This window comes from Simochromis diagramma, unplaced genomic scaffold, assembly GCF_900408965.1.
Source record: "Simochromis diagramma unplaced genomic scaffold, fSimDia1.1 OVJJ01000321.1, whole genome shotgun sequence".
Classification (NCBI taxonomy): Eukaryota; Metazoa; Chordata; class Actinopteri; order Cichliformes; family Cichlidae; genus Simochromis; species Simochromis diagramma.
Window position 1 is genome coordinate 2,379,846 of NW_024386772.1, and position 27,322 is coordinate 2,407,167.

General features: G+C 40.2%; 3 protein-coding genes and 1 long non-coding RNA gene across 7 annotated transcripts in view; 1 reads left to right on the forward strand and 3 right to left on the reverse strand.

Annotated features, from left to right (window-relative positions):
* The window catches only part of nog1 (noggin 1), a 42,208-nt gene extending 38,059 nt beyond the window's left edge, over positions 1-4,149 (reverse strand). The window contains exons 1-2 of one of the 2 annotated variants that reach the window (XM_040042301.1): positions 4,012-4,149; positions 3,822-3,879 (exon numbers count right to left, since the gene is read on the reverse strand). The gene's annotated coding sequence lies outside the window, so the exon portion shown is untranslated. Of the gene's footprint in view, positions 1-3,821; positions 3,974-4,011 lie in introns of those variants that run through there. The other variant, XM_040042292.1, reaches the window with a different exon arrangement.
* A 1,249-nt stretch (positions 4,150-5,398) lies between these two features.
* On the reverse strand, positions 5,399-9,878 carry LOC120740161 (phosphatidylcholine transfer protein). The gene is made up of 6 exons (XM_040042315.1): positions 9,687-9,878; positions 8,595-8,712; positions 7,649-7,728; positions 7,374-7,545; positions 6,786-6,853; positions 5,399-6,216 (listed from the first exon to the last, which is right to left on the reverse strand). Exons 1-6 carry the CDS (start codon positions 9,813-9,815, stop codon positions 6,142-6,144), a joined length of 642 nt encoding a protein of 213 aa, XP_039898249.1. The 5' UTR covers positions 9,816-9,878; the 3' UTR covers positions 5,399-6,141.
* Positions 9,879-11,121: 1,243 nt separating this feature from the next.
* Positions 11,122-14,304, forward strand: tmem100a (transmembrane protein 100a). Of its 2 annotated transcripts, none has more exons than XM_040042337.1 (2): positions 11,122-11,395; positions 13,066-14,304. In XM_040042337.1, the coding sequence occupies exon 2, from the start codon at positions 13,149-13,151 to the stop codon at positions 13,551-13,553; it is 405 nt and encodes a 134-aa protein (XP_039898271.1). In that variant the 5' UTR covers positions 11,122-11,395; positions 13,066-13,148; the 3' UTR covers positions 13,554-14,304. The 2 variants fall into 2 exon arrangements, with proteins under 2 accessions (XP_039898271.1, XP_039898280.1); XM_040042346.1 differs by lacking the exon at positions 11,122-11,395 and adding an exon at positions 12,165-12,912.
* An 11,524-nt stretch (positions 14,305-25,828) lies between these two features.
* On the reverse strand, positions 25,829-27,024 carry LOC120739080. 2 transcript variants are annotated; one of them, XR_005697121.1, is made up of 3 exons: positions 26,959-27,024; positions 26,455-26,544; positions 25,829-26,217 (listed from the first exon to the last, which is right to left on the reverse strand). It is a non-coding gene; the product is annotated as an uncharacterized LOC120739080 (long non-coding RNA). The 2 variants fall into 2 exon arrangements; XR_005697119.1 differs by lacking the exon at positions 26,959-27,024 and adding an exon at positions 26,732-26,905.
* Positions 27,025-27,322: the final 298 nt, after the last annotated feature.

A 27,322-nucleotide genomic window follows, 5' to 3' on the forward strand; every position in this document is an offset into this window, starting at 1 on the left:
ACTATGAATCTTAGATCTGGAACTGGAGATGTCTCATAAAGTCAACACTAGATTCTCATCAGTTTTAGTGCATCATGAAGCAAAAAACACGGAATAATAACTGCTCATATTTGCTGCGTTGTCCATTTGCCATCACTGTTTTGAGCTTTTGGACATGTGTTTAATGCCTAAACCGACCACAGTGTTACATCATTGTCAGATTAAGCACGAATTATAAACTACAATTCAATGTAAGAGATTACTGGGGAGATTATTGGGAAACAAGAGTTAGATAATTCAGTTATAAAAATAACTCTTGTTAACTCTTAATAAGCCTGTTTGTGGAGAATGCAGACCAAACCGCATCACAGTGCTTTGAGAAATATGGGAGAAAATTGTTCCTGCTAATGATAGAAACAAGCCTGTTTCACCACTTTACACAAAAAACGCACCGTCAAGTACGACCAGGCTGAGAAGACATATTAGTAGATGCTATCAGCTGGTGACGTGCACTCTGGAAATGAACAAATGACTACACCGAGGGTCGAAGCACTCACTGGATCAGGGGTGGGCAACTCCAGGCCTCGAGGGCCGGTGTCCTGCAGGTTTTAGATGCATCCTTGATCCAACGCAGCTCATTTAAATGGCTAAATGACCTCCTCAGCATGTCTTGAAGTTCTCCAGAGGCCTGCTAATGAACTCATCATTTCATTCAGGTGTGTTGACTCAGCGTGAGATCTAAAACCTGTAGGACACCGGCCCTCGAGGCCTGGAGTTGCCCACCCCTGGATTAGATGCACGCCATGTGGATGGAAGTGACGGATGAGGTTCCGTGGTGGAAAAAGAGGAATTTAAGCAGCTGGTTAAAAATAAATTTAAAATATTTTGTGCAGTTCCTGAAAAGTTGCAAGGTTAAGCTACTTTAGCAATAGTTATAATTAAAGTTAAAATTAAAGTTAATTAGTTATTTTACACTTAAAACTTCCCGGGAAAACATGACCTAGGTTATGTCTGTGTCACTACTGTTGCACTCCAAAGTGCTGCTGCTTGAAACCTCCAACTACAGATAACATTTTCCTATATCGACATTAAATCCCTGAATCCATCCACTTTCTTTCACTTATCCGGAGCCAGGTTTATGATGCATCAGCCTAAGCAGAGAAGTGTAGACCTCCTTCTTCCCTACCACTTTCCTCAGCTTCTCCGGGGAACGCAGAGGCATTACCCAGACAGCTGAGAGACAATCTCTCCAGTGTGTCGCGAGTCTACCCCAGGGACTCCTCCCAGGAAGACATGCCTGCAACACCTCAATCAGGAGCCATCCTAGGTGTGTGTGTGTGTATTATAAATTTGCAAGTTTCCTTGAAATGGAGATTAATGCTACTCTTTCTAGTTAACAGACGCCCTTCAAACTCTGCTCTGCACTTACTCGAGTGCCCAAAAACACATCTAAGCAAGACTAAAGCAGATCAGACGAAGGTTTACAAGCCATGTGAAGCACCGACGGTCAAATGTGTAAAACAACGTCTGTAATTATTTGTTAGTCATAGCAACAACAACACAGCTAATAAGAGGAAGGGTTTGATAAATTGTTCTGATGCAGTTCAAACTCTGTCAGCACTTTTACTACGAGCCTGTTTTTCTGGTTTAGGCACCGTCCCAAAATCCTGCGCTACAGTAAGCCTCTTAAGAAGAGTGGGTGTTGTTACAGCAGCAGATTAATGCTCAGAGTTTTACGATGAGATGTTTAAACACGCACATATGGCTGCGACAATAAAAACACTAACAGGTGACGTGAATATCATTATCATCCTGTTACAAGCCGTGTTGTGGGAAACTCCAGGTCTTATCCCCCACCTGCAGATAAGCACATTCCTAATGGCAGCAGTGACCCCTCACAGCCTCTTGTAGCAGGTGAGCACACTGACATTCCACAACAACTGCCCAGCATCAGCAGGTGGAGCACGTCAAAGAGCCCAAAAGGCTCTAATGGACTCGGATGTGGCCCAGTGCACAGCAGAGGGCAAGCCCACATTTTAAAGCACACGTCTACCCCCAAAAATGAGGCATCATGAAGTGTCAGCTTGCCTCCCCCGGCTTATCAGACACAATGTTGCCTTTGGTTATTCATTTAAAGCAGGCCAAGACTTTCTCAGAAGCGATGTTTGGATTCCAAGTGTCTCTTCAGCTTGCTTGGCACCATGCTAGCAATAACCAACTTAGGATGACAGATGACGCACTAGAGCTTAGAGCTGTTGACATCCCCGGCCCAACTGAAACCTTTCCAGTTCTGTTTGTTTTTTTATTTCTCGTCCCAGTTGTCTTTCGCTAGTTGTTCGGCAGCACCGGTGCCGACTTCAGTTCATAGCTCGCAAATAATTGTTTTTGATACATTAAATTAAAATGTTGTTATGCAGATAAATAAATAACGAAGCAATAACGCATGGCTGTCATCAAATTAGCACACCTGGACACAGCACATCATTTGAAGTGTATCTGCCAGTTTCTCAGGATCGAGCGATATCGATTGAGGCGACACGTCAACAAAATTAAAATCCACACACTCCACTGCCACCACCAAAGGTCCCATGTAAATGACAGACAGCTGACATGTTGTCTCCACAGGCACACATTTCGACTCCACCGCCTTATCACACACACCATCAGACAAACGCTTGCTTCCTCTGGTTTATTCATTTAAAGCAGGCCAAGACTGTCTCACAAAGCACGTTTGGCTTCCAAGGGTCTCTTCGGCTTGCTTGGCACCATGCTACTATTAATCATCTTCAGATGACAGATGACACACTGGAGCTTAGAGCTGCTGACATGCCTGTTCCAGCTCAAGACACGAGACAGATACCTTTTGTTTGTTTGTTTGTTTTTCATTTCCTGTCACTCCGCACACCACTGTGCTATCTGTGCCAAGCAACATCTAGGGAGGCCCGACCCCAAGATTCACACAACTCCAAGCGTTCCTCAACTAGACAACGCTGGACACCTGCGAAGATCCCAATGGACAGCCTGACAGGTTCAGAGGCTTCTGTGCATGTTTGTAGGACTGGACCGCTCATATTTCTACATGATACAGTCAGCTGTGGCCTGGTTAATGTTTCACACTCGTCAAAGCGTTTCTGGCTTATCAAACAGCTGCAGCAGCCACATAAACAACAGTCAGACACAAACCTTCTAAGGACCTGGGCGTCTGCTTCCAGGATCCACTTGTTGTGGAGAAAACTCCGTCACAGGATGAGAAACGAGAAAAGCCATAGATAGCTCTGCTCACATTTCCTATCACAGTACGGTTAGCATAATTCCCAGAACAGAAAGAAAATGTTTTGTTAATTTGTTTTTATACCAGAAACATCTGGTTTAAACTTTAAGCACAATCACCAACGTGTTTCTAAGCTCTGAAGCCTGTTCAGCTCATATCTGCTGTATCTTTACATGCATGTGCATTAGTTTGTAGAAAGGAATAAAACATGTTGCTCTATTTAGATTCGATAGTTGTGTTTATGTAGTGTTTTTGTTATTTTCTTGATTCAAACCAGCGTTAAAGGCTAAATGTTTCCTTTAAACAACATTTGTTTTGTTGTTGTTGTTAAACTTCTGTTTGACACCTACAGTCACATGGCGCTCACTTCAAGCTAAGGCTACATATACACTTTACATATGAAGTCGTACACCTGACATCTTAATTTAGGGACTAAAATCCAGCTGTTTTCGACAGCTTTCTGTTAGCTCTATTAGCCGCCCTATTAGGCTTTAACACACAGTGTAGTTTCCTGTTTAAGTTTTACTTCTGTAACTGTTGTTAAATATAGAAAAGGGGGTGAAAAACTCACCAGGAGCTGCTGAGATGGCACAATCGGAGGCTTCGCAGTGAAGAGTCGGATCTGCTAACTGGACAATATATATATATATATATATATATATATATATATATTTTTTTTTTTTTAAGGAACAGCTAGCACGCTTCCAAGACATAAAATAAATTCATATTCAATCCAGTTATGAGGCATTTAATTACTTTACATCATCAATTAATTGATGAAAGTGCCGCTGGTGAACCGGATATAGCCTACTTTTCCTTTTTTTTTCATTCACAATCAGCAGCAGGGCCTCCATCTGGTCAGGAAACCTGTGCGCATGCGTGTGATTATAACGGTCGCTGTTATTGTGAAGTTCATTTGTCGGGAAAAATGTATGTTGTTTGTTGATATTTTTAGTTTTAAGAACAACTTTGACCTTCCTAATGCATTCAATCCCAACTGTTTATAACCACACGATTAAAATAAATAAATAATAATTAATCTAGACGTGGATTAAAGCACACAGCCTTATCCTTAGTGAAATAAACAGAAAAACATCGCAGCTGTGGTTTAGTCTGCAGACGGTAAACTGTTTTTTAAATGCCTCAGGTAAATACTGTGGCACTGTTGATATGAATGATCCGTGAATGCGCCGCCTGTGAAACGTTTAAAGTAGCTGTGGAGGGTTCTGCGTCCTCACATATTCATGCAGGAACAGACTCTGGCTCTCCCCACGGGGAGGATCGCGGCAGATGACAGTCCTTCCTTTGGCCTCCTGTTTCTTCCTGTTAAAAGGGAGTTTTTCCTTTCCACTGTCTAAACGCTTGTTCATAGGGAATCATCTGATTGTTGGGGTTTCTCGGTATTATTGTAGAGTTTTTATCTTACACAGTTAAATGAGCTGAGGGCCACTGCTAGCACTGTCATCTCATTGGAGGGTCGATTTAGTGTTCAAGTAGTCCAAAAAACCACCAAGAAGAAAACACCCACAAATATTTCTGCAAATGTTGGGTTTTGTTTGGTTTTTTTAAATTTCAAATATTTTATAACAACACAAAACTGCAAACGTGAGGGCAATTTTTTTCCCATTGAACTACCAAATAAACACATTGGTCCTCTCTTTCTGGACAGACACGTGGCAGCACTGCTGCTATTATTTTGTTCATATTTAACAAAACAAAAATGCAGTGCACACATTAGTGTTCGACTCTCTCACTGAGCTAACACAGCCAGTCCCTCAGCACGACTGTACTCTCTGCTCATGTTGCCTTCATATTAAATCATTCTTAGAACTTAACACTGCACTCAACAACAAACAAATCCTCCCTAACAAAACAATAACTTCCAGGTCAAATTACATTATTTAGTAACGGTCACGTGAGCCGCAAGTGGCGCCCAGGCCACGAGTTTGAGACGCTGTAAAGGACCTTGAGGTGACTGTTATTGTGCTTTGACACAATATAAATAAAACTGAATTAAAATTATGGTACACTGAATTTTACCTTTTAAGAATTCTGAAACTACCCACCATTTTTAACAAAAGCACAGGATTTTTGTTCTCTTAACAAACACAAGTGTCAGTGTGTGTGGAAAAACTCAACAATTTCAGCTACAGTTTAAAATAAAAGTTTAATTACATCAATAAAAGCAATATTACACAGTAATAGGCTTTTTATGACCAGATAAAACCACATTCACCTGTATCAACAGGAAATATAGCCTGAATTTACACAATATCTGAGATAATATTGCATCTTTGACTAAAACTCCCGAAACCTTTAAAAGGTACTCTCATTTTCATGTCATCGGAAACAGAAAGAGATTATCTAAACTACATGCAGTGGATAGAAAATGAACAGATTCCAGTGTTTTCAAACCTTCAGTAAATCTAAATACATAATCCATCTGTCACATTTACAGTAAATGACTTTATAGAAACAGACAAAGTCAGAGCATTTTATACAAGATTTCACTACACAGGCCCAAAAGGAATAATCTATAACTTCTGTATAAACATTTAATTTAAAAAATACCCCCTACGGCATCCCATTAATCCTGATTGGAATTTGCATAGATTGCACAAACAAAACAACACAGTATTAATCAATACAGCACAAAGGACTTGAATTGATTCCCTGCAGCTATTTAATCAGAGTGGCCGGCCATGCACGTCATGCCTGAGTCAACAGCATGCTAGAAAAAACAAGTAGCAGCCCACACAAAGCCACATTCATCCCGTAAACGCAATTTCAGTGTAATTATACAATTTTAAAAATGCTTTCCAGAACTAAAGAGACAGAAAGAAAAATCAACCAAAGCTCTTGACCAGAAGCCGTTTTCCCGTCAGCTGCCCTCATTTCTTCTGGCAGTAGTTTTTGTAGTTACTGCAGGCCTTCTGCATGTCCGTTAAGAACCCTGGAACCCCTTTCTGTTTTGAAAAAACACACGCAAAGAGCATCTCTATCAGCGAGCGTCATTCACACATGTGCCAAGAAGACCCACCTAGGAGTGGCAAGCATTGACGTCAGCCTGCAACACATCTGCGAACCATAACGATGGGAAAGCATGAAGGCAGGCAGAGGGACGGAGCTCTCGCGGGCCCGCGAGTGAACTCTTTAACGCCCTCTTTAAAGCTCTCATCACAGATCAGTTTAAGCAGGTCAACTATGAACACGTGTGCATTTCAGGGGTTGTGAGGCGCTGGTGCAAACTGACGCCTTAAACACTGCAAGACTTTGAACGCCCCTTTAAACAAGAGCTAAAAAATCAGAACGTGTTTCAAATGATGAAGAGTGATGCACAGATGTTTTGGTGTATGTTAACCACACAGAGCACAGAAGAGGAAGACGTATCTGTTGAGGATGTAGTCTTACATGCAGTTGTCTTTGCAGTTGACCCATCTGTTTAATGGGCAATCATCTGGTTTAGAGTTTTTCATGCAAAGTTCTAAATGTGTTTGTTTCCATACACTGCAGTAAGCCGGCACAATAGACTCACCTTCGCCGCCCAGTTCACCAGCCAGGTGGGAATATTTCCGCCAGGATTGTCAAAGTAATTCATGAAAACTGAAACACAAGCAGGCGGTTCAATATTTATACAGTTTCTGCAACCAAGCCTTCCATTCTGAAAAGTGAAGCTAATGCAGCACGTTTTCAAACCTGCATTCTTTCTAATGGCCAGCAGGGGGCGACTGTCCTTGTTCAAAAGAGGAATAATTACATAGAAGTCTATGAGAAAATGAGTCTACTTCTCACTTGATTTGCAACTTCAGTAGACACTTTTCAGAAGCGTTTATAAATTCAATCACTCGTTTAAAGATTTATTTAATAACTTATTATGTTCATCTAGTAAATTATGGTCCCATTTACAGTAAAACAGATGATAAAGCAGGGCCACCGACGAATCTACGAGCATATATGTTATTCAGTTTCAGTGAACGGCTCAAATGATGGGCCATTTGTTTAATTTAAACTGCAAATGTATTCACATGAACCTGGAATCCTTCTGTTTAAAAAAAAAAACACATTTATTTACATGAACATAATTATACAACTGCAATTGTTTAAAGTGATCTTATTGTGTTACGTTTAGTTCCACCAGCTCCGTCACTCTCCAGGGAAACGCTCTGCTTGTAGTCTTTGACCCGAAGCACGCCGCTCTTTTCTGGACACGGCGTCTCCGGGGAGCTTTTGGCAAGGATCACCCAGATCTTCCTGCCGTCCATATCCAGGTCTTTCCGCTCCCTCACATAAACATACTTAGGTTTAAGCTGTTAGGGAACATGACACGCTGAGAAAAGCATTCACAGCCTTTTCCAAATCTATGCGAACTGAACGTATTAGTGCGGATCAGAAGGATACGTCTCTGTTTGACAGCGGGAACGGGTATTTCACTTCCCAGTAGATGGCTGACTGTCCATCGAAGTCCTTCTCATATAGCTCTGAATAAGAAAAATGACACAATCATTCAATGAGCTACAGAAGCACATAAATATCAGCTGAAATACATGATATACTTGGAAAAGAGAAGAACAGCCACCCCCAACTATACTAACCATTACATTTTAATGTCTTATGAGGAACAAATGGCCAAGGAAATGAATATTTTCAAGGAATATACTTGAAATACTGCAATAACCACTTCATCTTTACAGAAAACTACTTGCAACAGTAGCAGGTTGTATTTGTACAAGTTGTGGTTTGCATACTGCACAAGACAGACTGCACGGAAGAGAAAGAGCGCTTTAGATTCAATGAAAGGATAATAAAGGAAATCTTTGGGTTTTATTCTCTCCTTCACTTTAATATTTTTCACTATACTAGAACAATTTGCATCTGTTTAAGACACTACAGCTAATACACTAGAGATTTACCTTTAAAGTTTTCCTGCTGATTGATCATTATCTTTAGTTTATTCTCCACTTCTTTTGCTCTTATGTAATCTTGCTTTATATTAAAACACCCAAAATCAGGAAACTAGTTGCCAGTCGGTTGTAAAGTGGCATTCATGGGTAATGTAGGCCCCTCTGATATCTGGATATGTTTAAGGAGAGACACTGAGAAGCTATCACCACAGAAAACACAGAAAATGCTACTGAAATGAGCAGCTTTCAGCTAAAAGACTGCAGCTACACCATGTTACCTGCTGGGTACTGTAGATGTGCATGAAAACAGGGATGAAAGAAAAGTGAAACTGTTATTTTAAAGCATTAATGAAGACTAAAAGATCTGAGAAGACACAGAGATGAAAGAAAGACAGTAAATGTGGTGTGAACCCTGCCTTCCTGGGCTGTTTCTGTTTTTTTACCTTTCACATATCCATCCCAATCTTTTCGATACGTCAAGTCCATGTAGACATCTGCACACAGCTCTGGAGTGCAGGTGGTGAGCACACCATAGACTTTGTACTCATAAAGTCCAGTTTCCTGCAAACAGCACATGAAAGTTCTCTCTTCCAACTGCAGGCCATATGATGCCACACCCACACTATGCAACTAAGCCCTGACCACACCACTCTGATTAGTGCCAGTCTACATTTCTCACGCCCAGTGAGGAACTGTGTTGGCCTAGATTCAAATGTTTGGGTTTTTTTCCTTTTAACATTGATTTTTCAATGTTTTGCGCAAGAAAACTAAAGCAATACTTAGAATGAGAAATATATTAGGTACATTTATGTCTTCTAAGAGTAAAAGTCATACCAAATTCCATTATCTATAACGTGTACAAATTGATGTGATTTATTTTAGATTTAAGATAGTTTAAAAAACATAGTTTTTTTTCTCCAAAAGTTTGTTTTTAAAGAAAAATGTTCAAAGAATCATTTCACTTATATCACTCAGCATGTTTTGAAGTAAACAGAGGTGACAATTCACACATAACCTTGAAGAAACATTTTTCATAACTGAGATTTTAAACTTTCATTGGTATTCACATTAGGCTTCCACTGACAATCTTGTTTTAAATCAACCAAAAAGCCCAACCTAGATGTGTCAGGGATGTGCCGAATTGAAGGGTGGATCATTGCAGATGCAAGAATGTCTTCAACGAGGTTAGTCAGGGTGTCTGTTTACGCCCCAAGGCAAGGCAACTATAAATCGACGTCTATCCGAATGGGGTTTGGTTGGACTGGTGCAGCAAGTTTCTGAGTGGAGAAAAAACATACTCCCGCTCAGCTTCCGGCTTCTTCCCCATGCTAGCCGCTGCTGTTTATCTTTGCTGCTAATAAATTAACCTAAACTTATACTCAGCTTGATAACAGCTCAACGTTTTGACAGAGAAAAGGTGGAAACATAAAACAGCGACAGTTCAGGCTCTGCAGCGCTCACCACATTCATTCAAACTGGCTCGCCGAGTCGCTTTTCCTGCAGCAGGAGCAGCAGTTTGACTGGAGATTTCCTACCTTGTCATAGAGCCGGTAGATTTTCACTCCCATCGTTTCCACGAACAGCTCCCATCCTCCCTCCAGCTGCGGCTCGTCCAGCTCCTTCCACGCACTCTGGAACTCCTCATCCGTAAACCGCAGCGACATGATGGACTCTCACTGTGACACACCGGCCAGCCCGCAGCCAAGCACCATACTTCCGCTCCCGGCCTTCAAAATAAAACACGCAGTGCAAACAGGAGCATTTCTGAGATAGGACGTACAGGATGTTTGGACATCACGCTTCTGTACAGATTTGACCTCTTCACACTTGTATTCAGAATGATATTTAATTAAGCTGCAAAATGAACGTGAATGACACCAATTTAAAAAAAAAATGCTGGTATTATTATGATATTTTCTAGTAATGTTAACCAACCACGGCAATAAAATGTAATTACATAATAAAACTAGCTAATATAGATTTCATATGGATTTTGTTTAATTTTTCAGTTTCAGTTTAACTCAAAAAAGTATAGCAACAGTTTCAAGGCGCTTTATGTTTATGCTAGAGACCCTACGATAATACAGAGAACATCTCAAGAATCAAACAGTCCCCTATGAATAAGCACTTTGTGACAGTGGGAAGGGAAAACGCCCTTTTAACAGGAAGAAACCTCTGGCAGAACCAGGCTGCCATCTGGGATGGCCAGATTCAGATAGTGGATTCTGATAGTTTGATACTAGTTTCAGGACAAACTCTAATAATTAGCCATAATTATGATATTTTTTCTTAAATTGGTCAATATATAAAAAATTGTATGAGTCTGTTTAAGAAAAAAAGACTAAAGGGCTAGGTTGGATAAGAAGAAGAAAGACCTGGACCCAGGTAAGAAGCAGAGAGGTAGAAAATGGATGGATGGATGGATGGATGGAAAAGCTCAGTATATAGGTGACTTATATATATATATATATATATATATATATATATATATATATATATATATATATATATATATATATATATATATATATATATTGTGTCTATTTCTTACTTAGTGTATTGTCTGTCTTTGTTACTGTTTATATTGCAGCACTGTAACCAAAATAATTTCCCCTGGGGATCAATAATGTATTCTGAAGTATTCTGATTCTGATATAAATCTAAAGAAGTGAGGTACTGTTTATTGCAGGGGTGTTAGAATGTTTACTCAGGCTACATACAACCCAACATGATGTTATCAGTGAACAGTCATAATGATAAAAGATTATGGAGTGATATGCCATTATTTCTCTTTCATTCATTTACATCGCTTACACAGTATGCCCTTTATCAGCTGATAAACTCAAGGCGTAACAAAACAAACAAAGCAAACCTTCGGACTTCAAAATAAAGGCAGGCAATCAACGCGTTTTATTTTGAAACGCACCGCCGGATTCACCAGCTTTCCCCGATGGTTTCTATCTTCTCTCTGCAGTCAGAGGCGCATGAAACAGTCCCGCTAGAATGAGGATGGCAGTGCGGCTGGCAGCTCCTAACCTGACGGCTCTACAGTGCGGCAGTTCTCATGAATGGGAGTCAGATTCCAGCCCGGAGAGTCCGCTGTGAGCTTCAACACTGAGCGAGAACAAACAACATTCACTTTTAATTAGATTAGTCTGGTTAAATAATTCATCAGCTCATAGACAAGTCTCACTGCAGCAGAGGGACACTTTGCAAACTTTGCCACATGGAAAACGGCTCTGAGGTAACGAAGCTTTCTTCTTTATTTCCCACCTAAAACAGGCTATCTGCACTAAATTTACTACACATTAAAAACATATATCGTTACCAGCTGAAGCCAGGCTGTGTTGCTGCTTGTTGCTGTAGCTGAACTGGATTTGGTTATTTGCTAAGATTTTATAGATTTACTTTTAACTTTATAAATCCTCATTTTTTGTTACCCCAATAAACAAACTTTCATGTTTACCACTAAGAAAGCCTGCAAGAGTTAGTTTGGAGAGTTCCCCACTCTTCACATTTTCTTGTTGTTTAAAAGTCCTGTGGCTTCACAGCTTGCAGCTTTCCCTCCTCCAGTATCCTCCCTTCTTTAAATGGTCCAGAGCCACAAACTACACTTAATTTCTTCAGTCTGTCCCGATGCTGGTCATTTTCATTGCAGCTGTGTATGAATAATAGATCAGTCACTTTACAGGAACTTTGTGTACTGCTGAACTAAAGGGTTAGGGTTTGACATTTATATGATTTATGTCCTCTATTTTTTTTTTTCTTTTAAGAGAAGACGACTCAAATCAAGAAAATATTTAATCACAAAAACATTAAACAAGATTCATAAATAAGAGTGGGGGGACATACTGGTTACAGTTACACTGCTTCTACCATGAGTAAATCATTTACAGTTATTCAAATTTATTAATTTTTTATATAAAACAAATTTTAAAAGCTTTTGTTTGAGGGGAAAAAAATACATTTCTTGACTTGAAGTAACAGAAATACACAGATCTGTGCTCTCTTTTCTGGTTGTTTTGTTTCACTGTTTGTGGACAGTAAAGATTTTGACATGTGTGCTGATGTACACAGAAGTTTCTTCTTCATTTATGCGGTGACCCCGCTCTAAGGACTTTTAGATACTAAAATCCATACAGTGTGAGACATCAGATACCAGCAGATACCAAACGCAGCGTCTAAATTTAATGCTGGACATTAAATGGCTTTCTTCATCTTGATAAAGTTGTTTTCCTGGAGGAAAACAGGGAAGGTGATGAGATTTTATTATCTTGTGTTTTTCAGTGTCATTACACAGTTAAACCAAACGGGTCTCCACCCTGTTGGGAAGTAGTTTTGGTGGTAAAATGCTGCTGCTTCTGTATTATTTTGAAATAGTGAGCCCCAAAGTATTGGCTGCAGAAGACACAATCCTGGCTGTAGGTGTAGCACTGACCATTGGGCGAGGAAATTCTGCTCATGTTTACAAACTTGATTAAATAATTTCAATTTCAAACATCTGGACTGATAAAGTCCCAGCAAGTCTTTTCTACCCACTTATTGTGACTCAGCTTTCCATGCAGCAGGCTTGTGTATGGAGGCGGGGTGAGCGCTTGTGAAGATGTTTGTGATTTCGAAGCTCCTTGCATTTCATGGAGCAGTTTGTAATGTCATATCCTGCGCTCTCCAGGGAATGTCTCAGCTCGTGCTGGGACGAGTGGTCCGGCGTCATTCTCCTCTGACTGGGTCAGGAGGAGGCGGCTGGGATTGTGCAAAGAGGTTACATGGGTTTATTAAAGCAGCATGTGGTCAGGAGGGGGGGGAGTTGTGAAATGTGTTGAATTATAATAAAAAGCTTCTGCCAGAGTTTCTTTTGCTGTTTACAGTGTTGAGCAACACGTTTGAGCACTTTCACTGCTTCTTTCTCCACAGACTGGGAGATCCTGATCACAGGGAAAAGATCAATAACGAGGAACCATCTGTGGTCTGTTAACAGAAGACTGCTGGATCCTGAAATGCCAGAAGACGCTAGCAAGGAGGCCATGAGAACACCAGCGACACCAGAGAAGGCCAACAACGCCGAGCGCCCTGCTGTCGCCATGACAGCCCTAAACATCCCCCTAGTTAATGAAGTGCAGCTGACCGCAGCCACCGGCGGGGCAGAGCTCTCCTGCTATCGCTGCACGATCCCGTTTGGTGTGGTAGTGCTCATTGCAGGCATCGTGGTCACCGCGGTCGCTTACAGCTTTAATTCGCACGGCTCCACCATCTCCTATTTTGGCCTGGTGCTCCTCTCTGCAGGACTCTTGCTTTTAGCGTCCAGTGCCATCTGTTGGAAGGTGCGGCTGGAGAGGAAGAAGGAGAGGCGGCGGGAGAGCCAAACGGCCTTGGTTGCAAACCAGAGGAGCATTTTCACTTGAAGCGGCGGTTTAAACAACGCAGCTCCAGGTTTTCTGAGTCTGAAAAGGCCTGATCTCGACACGGTTTGATGAAGAACCAGCTGAAGGCAGATGTTGTCCAGAATGTTTCTTCAGTTTCCGACCTGTAAAAGCTCCGACTCTAAAGGCTCAGAATTCAAAGCTTTACAGACATTATGAGGGATTTATTTGTCAAACAGACGTGGAGCATCTGGTAAGCTGGGAACACAGCCAGAAGGAATGTATCACAATTAAGATGAATTACCACTGTGCGGAGTGGCGTAGAGGAAGTCTCCCATTAATCGGCTGTTGGATGTGCTGCCTTTGATTGCAGCGGGAAGGACTGTGGTTTGAAAAAGTCCAGAACAATGACTCTCGCCTCATTTGCTAGGCTTCAACTTGCAAATATCTGTTTAGAAAGTCTCATCTTGCAGGAAATGGGGAGAAATGACCTGCTTTTGAAGTATGGTACGTTATAATGGCTGAGAAGGACTATTAAATTTTGAATATGCATCCTCTTAAAGCACTTTGATCCTACATATTCATCATATTATGTAATACATTTCTTTAAAAAAAATAATGCAAAGATACATCCACATTTTATGTAGCAATACTTAATGTGGACAACTACATTTTTACTGTCTATAGCTCATATTGTGTAAAATTAAACTAGCAGCTTTGTTTTAGCGTAATCATTTGCATGTATTCATTGTTATCACATGATCATGATGTTTAATAAAATCATTTTATCAAGCATGTTGTTAGTGTCGCAACTGGACAGAATTAATTTAGTTTTGTCTTGTTTTGTTGTACGTATTGAAAGGAAAGACTGTATATAAAAGATGGGTGTAGCCATGTCACCCATTGGTTTGAAATTTGAAGAGCTAACATAAGTGTTTTAGCTACGATGTTGGGTTTGTGGAGCCACGAGTGACCGTATTTAGACCAAAGGGGGGAGTGCAGCGCTAGCAAAAATGGTTAGCTAGCTGCATCCAAAAATTCTGACTGCATCACACATACAGACACACCTGCTAAATAAAAGATTAATAAAATACTAGCATTTCACCAAGTGAAACTGGACCATAGACTTCTTGTCCAGTTCAGTGACTCAAATTAGCAGAGGAAATGCTTAGCAGACAGCTAGGCTATTAGCCACAGCACCTACATTTAAGCAAGTTATTTAAAAAATAAATATACCACCCACCATAAAGTTTTTATAAGGAGAGAAATCATCCAAAATGTCCCCAAAATGCTGCAGTTTTGTTTTTTTAGAGTTTTTTTTCACTTGCTTCGTTTCTTAGCCCCAAACACTGTAGCCACTTTAGCTTAGCAGAAAAATGTGAAACTGCTAGCCTGTGTGTGTCCAGATTATCAGTGTTCTAAAGTGTTCTAAGTGTTCTAAAACCCATTGAGTGACATTTAATTAAATATAATAGGTAAAGCTTATTTTTCATTTGCTAAGATCACCAGGTTTTTGGTAACATGTGTATGCATGGATCAAACACTTAGCAAAGTGCTAATACAACATTAGTAATGTTGATTAGGGACACGAGGTTTTGGTCCACCTTTAGACACAGTGAGCTCAGCTTAATCCTCTATTTGCAGTTCTTCTAAAATTTTAACTACACACAAAAGTCACCCACCGTCACCTGGGGCATATTCAGTATACAAACAGTGTGGGTCTTTTTGCTACAGCTTGAATGACGTATATTAAAAATGGAGTAGCAACACTGCCTTATCCATCAAGCCATCGTGTCACCCCTCCACTTAACATTTTAACATCTTTGGACATGATGGACAGAACAGATGTAACTGAATCAGCAGCTAAACAAACTAGGAAACAGTTAGGTAAGGTCACAAATAACAGTATGTCAGTTTTCTCAGAGTTCTCTATAATACTACACAAAATATGTTTCCACCACCAAAGGAACGGACCACTGCTGGACAAAAAGATTCATATCACCTCCTAGGTGAATATGTATATCTGTTAGTAGAGGACTATTTTCTTAACCAAAAAGCTGACTGCCAAAATGATAACACACATGATGAGAGTGAAATCAGTAAATTATTAAAAATGCATTAGGACAGAGATAATCGTTGAAACACATAACATTAATAAATATTCTAATTAAGATTATTTTAATGTTGGTATTAAAAATGTGAGCAATAGGACAATTTTACTGTCAATATTCCCTGGTCACACAGTTATGCTCCAGTTTGCTGTCGCCTTACACTCATAGAGTGGATAAGTAAGTGTGACTGTTTCTTCAGGCTTGTTACATTCATAGGAAATGTGACTCTCAGAGGTTTGACGTCAGTGTTTGTATTTCTTAGAGACAGTTTATGAGTAGGAGAAGCGATGAGTTATTTTATTAACATTCAGTCATTGGCTTTCACTGCTGAGTTGAGGGAAATGTTTTGCCTCTCATGACGTACTTGGGTGTGCCTTTGAGTCTTCGCACACATTTACTGCACATGTCTTCTGGTGACAAATCCAAAGCCAATGTATTCACTTGAGAATTTAGATTTCATTCAAAACACAGTCATCACGGCCTGCCCCGTTAAAATATCAACAACAAAGCAGAGGCTACGTTTTGGTTTATGTCAAGGAAGTACTCAGAACCTCTATGTAATTTAAATAAGAGGATGTAACTGCAAACGAGCAAATAAAAGTACTTTATGTAAAAAACAGCCACTGATACTGTATAACTACATTACTTTTACTCACATATTTATATAAACAGAGGATTTTATTGTTGTAGATCATTAAGGTGGAGTCATTCTTTTCCTATTTCACACTGGGCTACAGCTAATAATCACTACTTTCATTATGGATGATCCTGATGACCACTGAATGCTCTGTAAACAATTGTAATTTGTAAAGATTTGTGGAAAAAAGAAGCTTGAAGACTAATTTTAAATGGTATAAAGCAAATCTTGTTCAATTCTAGTTCCTGTGTGAACTAAACTCTTGGATAGATTAATCTATGGCAATAATTTGGATTTTATAAACTCCAAAAAAATCTTAATTTGTAGGTAAATAAAAGTACAATTTTGTCCAATGGAGATGGAGAGAGAAATGACACGTAACTCAAAGCATAAAAATACTTGAGTAAAAGCTGCTTTGTTGTACACCGCCACAAATGTCAAAAACACGCAGACCAACCTCAGTACTTTGTTCAGATATCGAGAGTTACAGATGCAAATAAAAACTTAACTTGAATATTTTGACATTTCTGTGACATTTCTTCTTTTTTTAATTAAAAAATAATAATTTTTATATTTCTATTCGTTAAGTAAAATAGCTTTTAAGTTAATCAGCTTTGAAAATATGAGGCAATTTAGTTTTAGCTGAGTTACATTTCGGTGGATTTCCAGTTTACAGATTATTTGACATTACTAACTTGCAAATGTAAAAATAACATCAACTGACAAAGGAAGATGATTCTGATGGAAGTTGCAGAAAGTTAATTATTCTGGCAAATTTAAAAATCACAGTCAGCCTTTGCACCTAAACTCAAAGCAGTCGGAATCACTTTAGTAACAATTTAACACATAGCTTCTCTCTATTTGTTACTTTTTTCCCACCACCATCATCACTTTATGTGTCTAAATATTGGCTGTTTTTCTTCTGCTGGACGACTAATTGAATGTTTCAGGACATAAATTCTCTAAAGTAAAAGGAAGTTGAGCGCTGTCGTCCGACCCCGTCAGGTTTAAAATAGCCTGGACATGAAAGTATATTTATAGGCAGCATTTGCGTTGCTATGCGTCCCCGTGACACCAGACACTACAACTAAATGGTTTCCTTGCGTCAGAGGAGAACCTACAACACACTTTGTCACTTTTGGGAGATCACCACCACACATGCAATCGGCTGAAGACGTGCACTTTATAGACTCCGAGATCAGCTCAGTAACACGTTAATGAGACACATGACACGGTGAGGCGTCTCCTCCTGCTTGTCAGGTTAGAGGAAGCCAGACTGAAGCTGGAAAAATGGGTGACTTGAGATGAAGTTTGACAGGTGCTCTCCCCCGGCGTCTTTAGCCTCGTTACACACTGCTGGCACCTCATGTAGGGACTGTGTGCGTCACTTTTTGTGCCTCACATAGTTGTCATTTCAATCAGTGCCACGCTGCTGCTGGGTTACTTTATCAATAAACTGAAAGAAGCCGGGGGCACGTAGTTTAAAAGAACAGGAAAGAATTTCAAGAGTTCCAAAGGAGAATAGAAGCAAGAAAACGAGTGACGTAAGAATTCAATTGGAAGGAAGGAATGAGTGAAGGAATGAAGGAAAGAAGGAAGGAAGGAAGGAAGGAAAGAAGGTGATCGGAAGAGGAAGAATTAAGAGGTCAATCAAGTATGGAAGTAAAAAATAAAGAAAAGTGACTAGCACGGAAAAAGTAGAAAGTGTTACAAATGAAAAGGAAGACTTGTGGAATGAATGTGTTCTCCTTCAGCCTCTTTCAACAAAGGAGAACAAGCTGCAGTGTTAAATTCCAGACTTCAAAACAACCGACTGCACATTGTTGAAAAAATTAAACATAACGAGCTCAGCATTACAGACATCCTGCTCCTTCCTGCTGCCTCTAATGAAACAGCTGTGCAGCCGGAGCGTGAAGAGGCTCGGACAGACCCGACCTGACAGCTCTCCGACTAGCTGACCGGACTCAAGTGACATTCGCTCATTTTCGATAACAACCTGAAAATTACAAAAATTTCTTTTGTTTGACTTGGTTCAGGTTGCCTGATGAGGGTGAAACAAGCACAGCACTGTTAATATCCGCTCTGGAGATCCACTGGAATCTTTTGTTCTGCATATTTCTTCATCTTCCATCCCTGCAGCTCTCAGAGGTCCTGCACAGTGGTGCTTTGAGAGTAATGCTAACATCAGCATGCTAACACATAATTGCCATCTCAAATTGCATACTCTTCCATACTTACACTAACTATTTTGAGTGTATAAGTGGGTTCACACAACAAGTGCAGTGATGATGTACCATAGATTATATAAAAGACGGACATAGCTTCCAGGTCGGAAAAAATGAAGCCAATGTGGAAGTGCCTTAAACCGATCCGAAGGCCACCAGAAGGTGATAGCTGTAGTTGCAAAAACACTTCTGATCCTATAGAAGTCTATGGGAAGGTGGCTGTCTTGTTTGACTCTGTAAACACTTTGCTGCTGAGTTTATGGGCTCAGTCGGTCAACTTCAAGTCTGTTTTGTAAATCTTGGCCATTCTGTGTATCAAATGAAAGATCATGTGTAATATGAAACTGCATGCTCATTGGTCAACCGCTCCTCAGCCAATGAGCATGCACTCTCACAGTCAGACCTGCCCCTTCTTCATCACGTCCAAGTTTGTGCAACCAAGATGGAGAACGATGGCGATGCTCATCTCAAAACTTCATACAGGGACTTAAGAAACCAGCGGGTGACATCACAGCAGCTGTGCCCATCTTTAATACTGTTTGACTGTTGTATTCATAACAGTCACAAAGGTGTGCACACTCCTTAAATAGTGGCCATCTTTCCTCTGAGGTGTAAATGTTGGAGTTGCCAAACAACCTGCTTCTTAAAAGCAGTTTCGTGTTTCCAAGTCCGTCCATCTACTTGGTGTTGTGTTAGTTTGAACTGTTTTCTGTCTTCTTCCCGTATGATCTCCATATGATGGTGATTGAAACCATGCTACATCTTCCCTACAGTAATGTGTTCATGTTAGCCACACCACAGCTCTGTAACAGTAGATCATTTATAGCTATCACACCTTCAATAAATCTCCAAATGTTGCTGTTATTATTTTCTGTTGCTTTTACATCCAAAACTATTGCACCACTCTAGATATTGTTAAAGAAGTTATTCAGTTAGAACAAGGCACATCGTCTTTATCAACGTCAGTTAGCTAGCGAATGCAACCAACTTGCCCGAACCTCATAAATTCTCCTTTTCACGGATGCCTGGATGTTTGAACTTTATTGTTACACCTGGGAGAACAGCCACACTGGTCATTTTATTGGAGCTGAAAGAATTTAGATGGTTTTTACTCTCAGTGGGGCCTCAGTGCGTGTTTGCATTTGGGAGCTGAGGGAACATTTGGACCTGCAAATGGCTAAAGATGTCTTACCGAACATTTCAGCCATTAGTACATGGATGTTGCCAATGACAATTTGTTAGCTAACTCCAGCAGGTCAAAGTACACATGCTGTGGTAATATTTGGTGTTATGCTAAAATAATAGCATGTGGAGAAAACCACTTGTTGGTGAAGCTGATCTGTGACTTCCCGGCTTCAACGCAAAGTTCACGTTGATCAGATCCAATGTAGTTAAACACACTGAGCTCAGCTTTGTAAAACCACTATGATGGTGCAAAGTTAAATAGCCTGAGCATAACCCGGGGCTAAATCCATCATCTTTTCCCTAATTAAACATTATAGCTTTGAGCTTTTGGGCACTTTTTAACTCTAGTTTAGAGAGCATGTGTCAGAAACTCTGCACGACATGCTTTTTCTTCAGTCCTTTCATGTGCTGCCAGTGATTCTTGGAGTGTCTGAAGAGTTGGCTGCCCACAGTCCCAAAGGTGCTGCCGGATAGGTTTGCTCTCATTCTACCACATTATGAAGAAAAAGCTTTTCCTGACCATTTCCTCCAATTTTTACATTAAATCCCACTTCACCAGGACTCCTAGTGTCATTTCCAATAAAATCCAACCAAACGCAGCACTTTAACTGCAACACCAGCCATCCGGAGACGCGCTGTTCTGCGGCTCTGGATCTGTTTACATGGTTTTGGCTGATGGTTTTGGTTCTGTGTTAAAGTCATTGTTTTAGTTCCTGTATTCAGCATCACTAACTCCACGATTTATCCTGCAACAACAGAAAAGTTTGCAAGGTGGACATAAAATAACATTTAGCAACTAAAGAGTAACGATTATATGCCAAAACATCGGTAATGAGCGTTACCGCGGAAAAAGGAAATAAAGACATTAAATTGATCTTTATCCGGTGAATAGAAACGCACCTCCAGTTGGTTAGTAATGTTTCCTCTTGTCACCTTTTTAATATATTAATAAAATAACATTTTGAAAAACTGTGTGAACCTTGTGTACTCAAGGTCTAAAAATCCTAGAAACTGCAAGAAAAACTAGATAACACACTTGATGACAATACGCAGCTTTAAATAACCAAATGTAAAGTTTGTTAAGAAGTTAAATGCCCTGTGATGAAATCTTCCTGCTCTGCATCAAGAAAATAACAAAACTGACTCTTCTTTGCTCTGCTGAGCAACAGAAAGTACTGAGATGTACCTTGCAGAGTCCTTACGCATCCGCCTGATTAAACTGCTGAGCCAGCAAATCAATTGCCAGAACACTTTCTTTAATACAGCTGCTTTTGTCCTCTGTTAGATTCTGACGTCCTGCTTCTTTATACACTTTTTATTTGAACCCACAGTTGAAGGTACTTTTTCCTCGTGGGGAGCAGGGTCGCACAATAGATCTGATTCATATGTGAAAGCGTCTCGTAAAGCATTTGATTTATGACTGCGCAGCATCTGAATCCTCTCTTGTGCAATGTTTGCGGTAAACAGCAGACGAGGACAAAAGTGAATGAACAAAAGGAAAGTCGACACCCTGCTCTCAAGCTCATCGTGCACCAAGAGTGATTGCATCCATATGGAAGGAGAAATTGTGACTGTTTGTTTGTCTTGAACTGGGTTAATCTGTTTCTTTTCTTTTCTTTTCTACAGGCAGATTTTTGGCATTTCGTTAGGCTGAGCATACATGGCCATTATGTTTGTCTTTATTGTTCCTGATCAGCCCTGTCCACTTAAGGAAGTTTAGAAATTAGAGTTTGTTATTCAAAGATTTCCTCTAACTTAAATCACTTATCAGCCTGTTAGATATATGTCTGATCCGAGGACATTAATCTTATATTAACTGCATGATTGGACACATACTGTATAATGAGATTTAAAGAAAGCAAGAATAAGAACCGGTCAGAAGATAGCTTTTTTGTAATCCTGATGACCATTAAATGACCACAAAAACATGAGATTCCTCATTAAATCTGAAGTTTGCTGCAGCTGTTAACCTCTCGTTTCACAACAAGCCTCTCTAACCTGCGTCCAGCGTCTCATTTTCTGTCATTTTCACCTGTCGAACTTAGTAAATATTTACTGGCGAGACTGTGGCAGCACTGCAGAGGTGCTACAGTATCTGTTGTCTGCACTGTCTGGAAGTTCTTCACTAAGAAACATATATACATATATAACATAACAAATTAACAACTTCACCTGTTGTGCAGCTGCTATGAAAAGGGAAATTAGCTCTAGGAAGCAGAGTTTTAGATTTTGCTCGCAAGACATTTTATCACACGCGTGTGAGTGGACTGACTCACTTTTGGACTCAAGTGGCCACTTCAGGAATCACGGTTTTTAGCACTCCTCTCTCTCATTGGCTTGATGCTCCCAGTTTGCTGCTTGGTTGTGTGGAAACAAGATTTTTGATGCTGGCTGAACAGTGTCCCCTTTACGTCAGCAGTTTCTATCAGATCTCTACGCCCACCTCTCCCTGAACTATTCAACGTACTTCACAGCTTGGAAACCTCTCCTCTACAACATACTGCTGCTATGATTACAATGTAATGCAATGCTGTGCTTTAAAAACGTTTTAAAAAGTTACAATAAAATGATAGATATAATTTCCTAAATCTTTTTTGTTAAAAAACCTTTAAATTAGCGTGCCTGCAGATCATTCTTTGATTCAAATCTTTTTATCTTTTAAGTGTTTTGGCAAACGTAAACTGCCATTTCCCTCTTCTGTCAATGAAGTAAATAATTTGAATGGCTCGGGGAGGATATGAGAAGGTGTGTCTGTCGTGCCCGCAGAGGTCATTTAACAAACACGGTGATGTCATGGGAAGTAGCTTCTTCACAGCACTCAGTTTCCTTTTCATGTGAACAGCTGAGCTGCTTTGTGCAGCTGAAACTTTCCTGCCTGGGCCTCATAAAGCTGATATACCCCCCCCCCCCCCCCTTTCCAGAATCACTTCTACGTCCTCGCCCGCAATCTATGCAACAACATGCAATATGCAACCTACATGTTTTACTTTGACTTTAAGCTTGAAAACATGTTGATTGCGGAGTGCTGTTCATGTTCAGTTTTTTGGATTATATTTACTCTGATGTCTGATAAAAGTATCACACGCAGACTCACATCTGTTTCCAGCAAGCCGTAGTTCGAGCATGAAGTTCTGTGTGCTTTTCTAACTGAATTTAGACCTCACCCTGCACACTAATCAACTCTGTTACTTTTTAGTTTTGTTAGATTTCACTTTGTGATTTTGAGTTTTGTATGTCAGAGTTTGTATCAAGCTGCCAGTTGGTATCAACATGTGGTTGACAAATGTGTTTCTGTTGTGTTGGTTGGATTAAAATTTGTTGCAGGCCAGGGTAACTCTGATTCGCTGATTTTTTGTTTGACATTGCCATTATAGCAGATGTTTTTATTTTGTTTGTTTTTTTAATGCTAAACCAACCTGTGAAACCATCGAGACATGCATCCCATCAGCCTCAGCTGCAGGGACCAAGCAGTAAAGACACAGGGGTTTAATTCAATTTCATTTATTGACCCCAAAATATGAAAAATAATTAACAAAGCCAAAAACTTAGACAGGCAGAACAATAAAAGAGGTCAACTCAATAAACTAAACTCAAACAAACATAAGGCAAACTAACCTGCTGAGATGACGCATGAGGGAACTTAAATATGAGCTTAGCTAAACCATAAAACACCCCCAGGCAATGAAGCATTTGGTTCAGTTTTTGCCAACCAGGAAGGAGAAGCCAACCCCCCCCAAACAAAAGTTTGACTTTGCATTGTTGATCTGTGTGCACTCCATATAAACATTTTAAGGTGTGATGGAAAAAACCAATTTAATGAAGAAACTATATACTGGACAATTAGTAAAATATATTTAAAGTTGGGACTGCAAAGTGAAGTGAAGCAACGAGCGGTGAGGTGCTGATCTTACCATGTTTGGCTCGCCATCACAATAGTATTTTGTGTTAATAACAAATGTCAGGCTAATGCACTGAAGTATTCAAAGCGTCAAAGACCACAAGGCCATTTCAACTTCTATTACAAACCGGAATGGAACGGCACAACACAGCGTTACCTTGGAAAATAATTAAAGCACGATCTGGTCCAGTTGTGCAGGAAAAAGCTATCCAGTGTCACAGCATTGATACCAAAGGGTGAAATCTGATGCTTAACAATCAACTAAAGTAACACTATAGGTATCGACTCCTAATAATCTCTTATTGTCTCTTAAGTATAAAACCAGTTCAGAAGTGCAGGATGCTCTCATTTCCATCATGTCAACTATTGCAGTTTTGGCTCTGCCACTCCCAAGTCCGATCACGTGGATGTTTAAATGTACTTTTTTACAACATGCACAATTATTCCACGTTCCTTTTACCTTGTGAAACAGAGGTTGGAGCTAGGAGTGACATCGGACGTGAGCTGACCTCATTCCAGTAACAGTAGTAGTTAAAACGGGCAACGTTTGCTCTCTAGCAGGTACAGCCATTCAGCCACCACTAGTTGCACGACCAAGTGAATAAAATCTGCAGTCAGCAACCATCTGACAGGTCTGTGATGCTCACTGAAAACGTCCTTGCATTTCCTTTGGTCTCTACTAGATCCCCTCAGTTGTCTGTAATTTGCATGGAAGATGCAACTACTCTCCCATCAGAGCGTAGTTGAGTTGTTAGCTACAGCACTGAGGCACAACTTTTATTTTAAATCCTCGCTATTTCTCCACCTGGCTGGTTAGCAAGTGTTTGCAGTCGATCTGCTAGCAACCAAAGCAATCAGAAGGAGAGTTTTTTGGGTTCAGCACACTGTTTGTGACTGATTTCACAGAGCTACTGTCAGAAACCTGCACTGACCAACCAGTCAGGAAATACATGTCTCTATCGCAAATGATGGTTGTATCACATCCAATATGGTGGACAACTTCCACACAATGTACACACAATGTCATGTTAGAAACCTCAAAAGCAGTGCCTGGAGAGCCTGATCAGTGCTGTGTGTGGCTTATTTAGCGAGTGCCAAATACAAAAGGAATGCATCATTGATGTTACAAGGAGGTCTGTTAGATAGAAAATGCTCATAGAGAAACAACAACACAATGATTCTTATTTTAAGGTAAATTATGCTCTAATAATATCATGAAAAATAATTCTGTTCCATTTCTGCCAACAGATCCCTAAATCCTATGCACTGAGCCTTTAATTCATAGCATTTGGGTCTACTATGGCTTTACATGTCTAAACTTATGGAACATTTTGAACAATGAACTGATGTCCCACTGTTGGGCCCCTCTGAATGCCAATCACCAGGCGAGCCAGACTTGACCATAAGCCCCCCTTTCTCCCCCTAACTGAGTGTAAACACTCAAACAATCACTGGGAATGCCGGGAGGTGTGTTTTGATGAGGTCTGGGTGAGCTTTTTTGGGTTTTATCAGCTGTGGACATTCCTCTGAGTTTCCCCACGGGGAGAACACACAAGCTGCTCTGATGACGTACACGAGACAATGGCGAGAAGTCAGTTTTACAGCTTCCAGCTGATTTAAACTCCAGACCACACATTTAGACCGAGACAAAAAATTTGACAGAGTCAATTATAGTCTGTTCACTTTGCCCAGGACCCTCTTGGACAGAATAAGCATCTGAAGATTATTAAAATGTAAAGGTATAAATGTTGAGCTTCGTGAGCTTTTGATGCTTTAGGTTTTTGAGGAAGGCACGTGCTTAAACAAAATAATCCTCCTCTGAGTTTCTGTGTTATGTTAGTGATGTTTTAGCATGCTAACCATATCTAAGATGAATAAAACTGCTACATTTCATAGTAACAAGTTGTCCTCATTACGGTGCCTGAGCTGCTAATTTATATCTTCTTTTTTAAAATAATAATTTAAGCCAAATACACAAAGTACTTTGAACTGTCTTTGTGCATCAAGCTGCTGTATGAATAAGTTTAGTTAACTCTTAACTTATATGAAGTCAGAGAAGCCAGTTTTAAAGTCTTAAATAATTGTACGTAAAAGATTTCTTCTTTCTTTATATCTATTTTCTTTTTTAAAAAGTCAATGTGACTTTTTAAAGGTATATCAGCAACACCATTATTTTTAAAATTCTTGGCTAATATACCATTGCACATCTGCATTGCAACTGTATGCAGAGGATAAAAAAGAAATTAAAGTTGTAGATACATTCTTTATTTTTATATATACATGTGTTGTATACGCTTATATTATTACAAACCCTCTATAACTTTGAGACGGTTTATCGTGCATGCAGATAAGCACTTCACTTGAGCAGATTTTTAGCATTTGCAGCTCTCTTCAGTCACATTTAGGGCTGAGTGAAACATAGGATAGCTGGTGGCGGGTCCTTGGTGAGAGGAAACCATGGACTCTGGGAGGGGCAGGTTCCCACACCCAGAAGAAGAGACGCAGAACGTTGTAACACAAACAGTTCTCCACTCAGGAAGGAAAGGGCTCACTTGTTGGGTCTTTATCAGATCTGCGAGATCCTAAGCCAAGCCACGCTTCTCCTGCATGTTTGGGATGAGCGCCTCTCAAGGGAATGTCTCATCAGACTCTGTAATCACGAATAGAAAAGGAAATTGCATTTTATTACAGGGAGAGACTCAGTGCTACCTGCTAAAATGGGACCTGGCATGCTGGATCTTTTGCTCTGTGTATGCCCATCTCCTCAGTTTAATACCTCTGAAACACCTCGACTTAATTTGGAACTTGGAATATGCAGAGAGCAAGAGTACAGTGCGTTATTGGACGTGTTTTATTTATAATTATAATCTGCATTATTTATACGTACTCTAACAGGCCAGAGGTGTGGCCCGAGGCTCGTCCAGCCAATACTGCATAATGAATAATGCAGACTTGGTCTTTAAAGTGGAGTGTGATCCTGAATGAAAAGGAGAAGCACCTGCTGTTAAACGGCTGAGACTTTGATGGGATGTATCAGGATATAAGCTCATGTCTGTTTTTTTTTTTCTGACGTAAATTAGCTTCATGAGATTAGCTTTAGCAGTATTGTCTATAGCAGGTTACAATGCAAACCAAACAAGTTTTGAACACAGTGTCGCTCTCACCTGGGCTGACTCCAGCTCAAGTTTCCTTCCTGGTTCATTTAAATTTCTGGTTTGACATACAAACAGTCTTTGTCTGCAGGCACAAATTTACACATTCAGAGTAACTTAAGACCAGTGAGATTCAGATTTCCAGCTTTAGTTTGCAGGATTGGCCAAATCATTCTCATAAAAGATTCCAAAGATAATTTTGTATGCAGTACTTAAAGGTACAGTGTGCAAAATCTCACCACTGCTGTTCATCTATAGCAGGGGTGGGCAACTCCAGGCCTCGAGGGTCGGTGTCCCTGCAGGTTTTAGATGTGTCCTTAAACCAACACAGCTGATTTAAATGGCTAAATTAGCTCCTCAGCATGTCCTGAAGTTCTCCAGAGGCCTGGTAACGAACTAATCATGTGATTCAGGTGTGTTGACCCAAGGTGAGATCTAAAACCTGCAGGACACCGGCCCTCGAGGCCTGGAATTGCCCACCCTGATCTATAGTGAGTGCAGACCGTCCCTCTGCTGTTTACCTCAGCTGTCAATATGCCACGTGGTCACATCTTGTCCGATACGAGTCGATGACTCAGTGAGGTCCACTCATGAACGCTATAC

What these genes read in the sequence shown, in the direction of transcription:
- tmem100a (XM_040042337.1), top strand. Translation starts at nt 13,149, where the DNA reads ATGCCAGAAGACGCTAGCAAGGAGGCCATGAGAACACCAGCGACACCA.
- LOC120740161 (XM_040042315.1), bottom strand. Translation starts at nt 9,815, where the DNA reads ATGTCGCTGCGGTTTACGGATGAGGAGTTCCAGAGTGCGTGGAAGGAG. An exon ending in TCTACCGGCTCTATGACAAG is followed by an intron (nt 8,713 to 9,686) that starts GTAGGAAATCTC and finishes TGCTGTTTGCAG; the next exon opens with GAAACTGGACTTTATGAGTA. An exon ending in TTGGGATGGATATGTGAAAG is followed by an intron (nt 7,729 to 8,594) that starts GTAAAAAAACAG and finishes TTTCTTATTCAG; the next exon opens with AGCTATATGAGAAGGACTTC.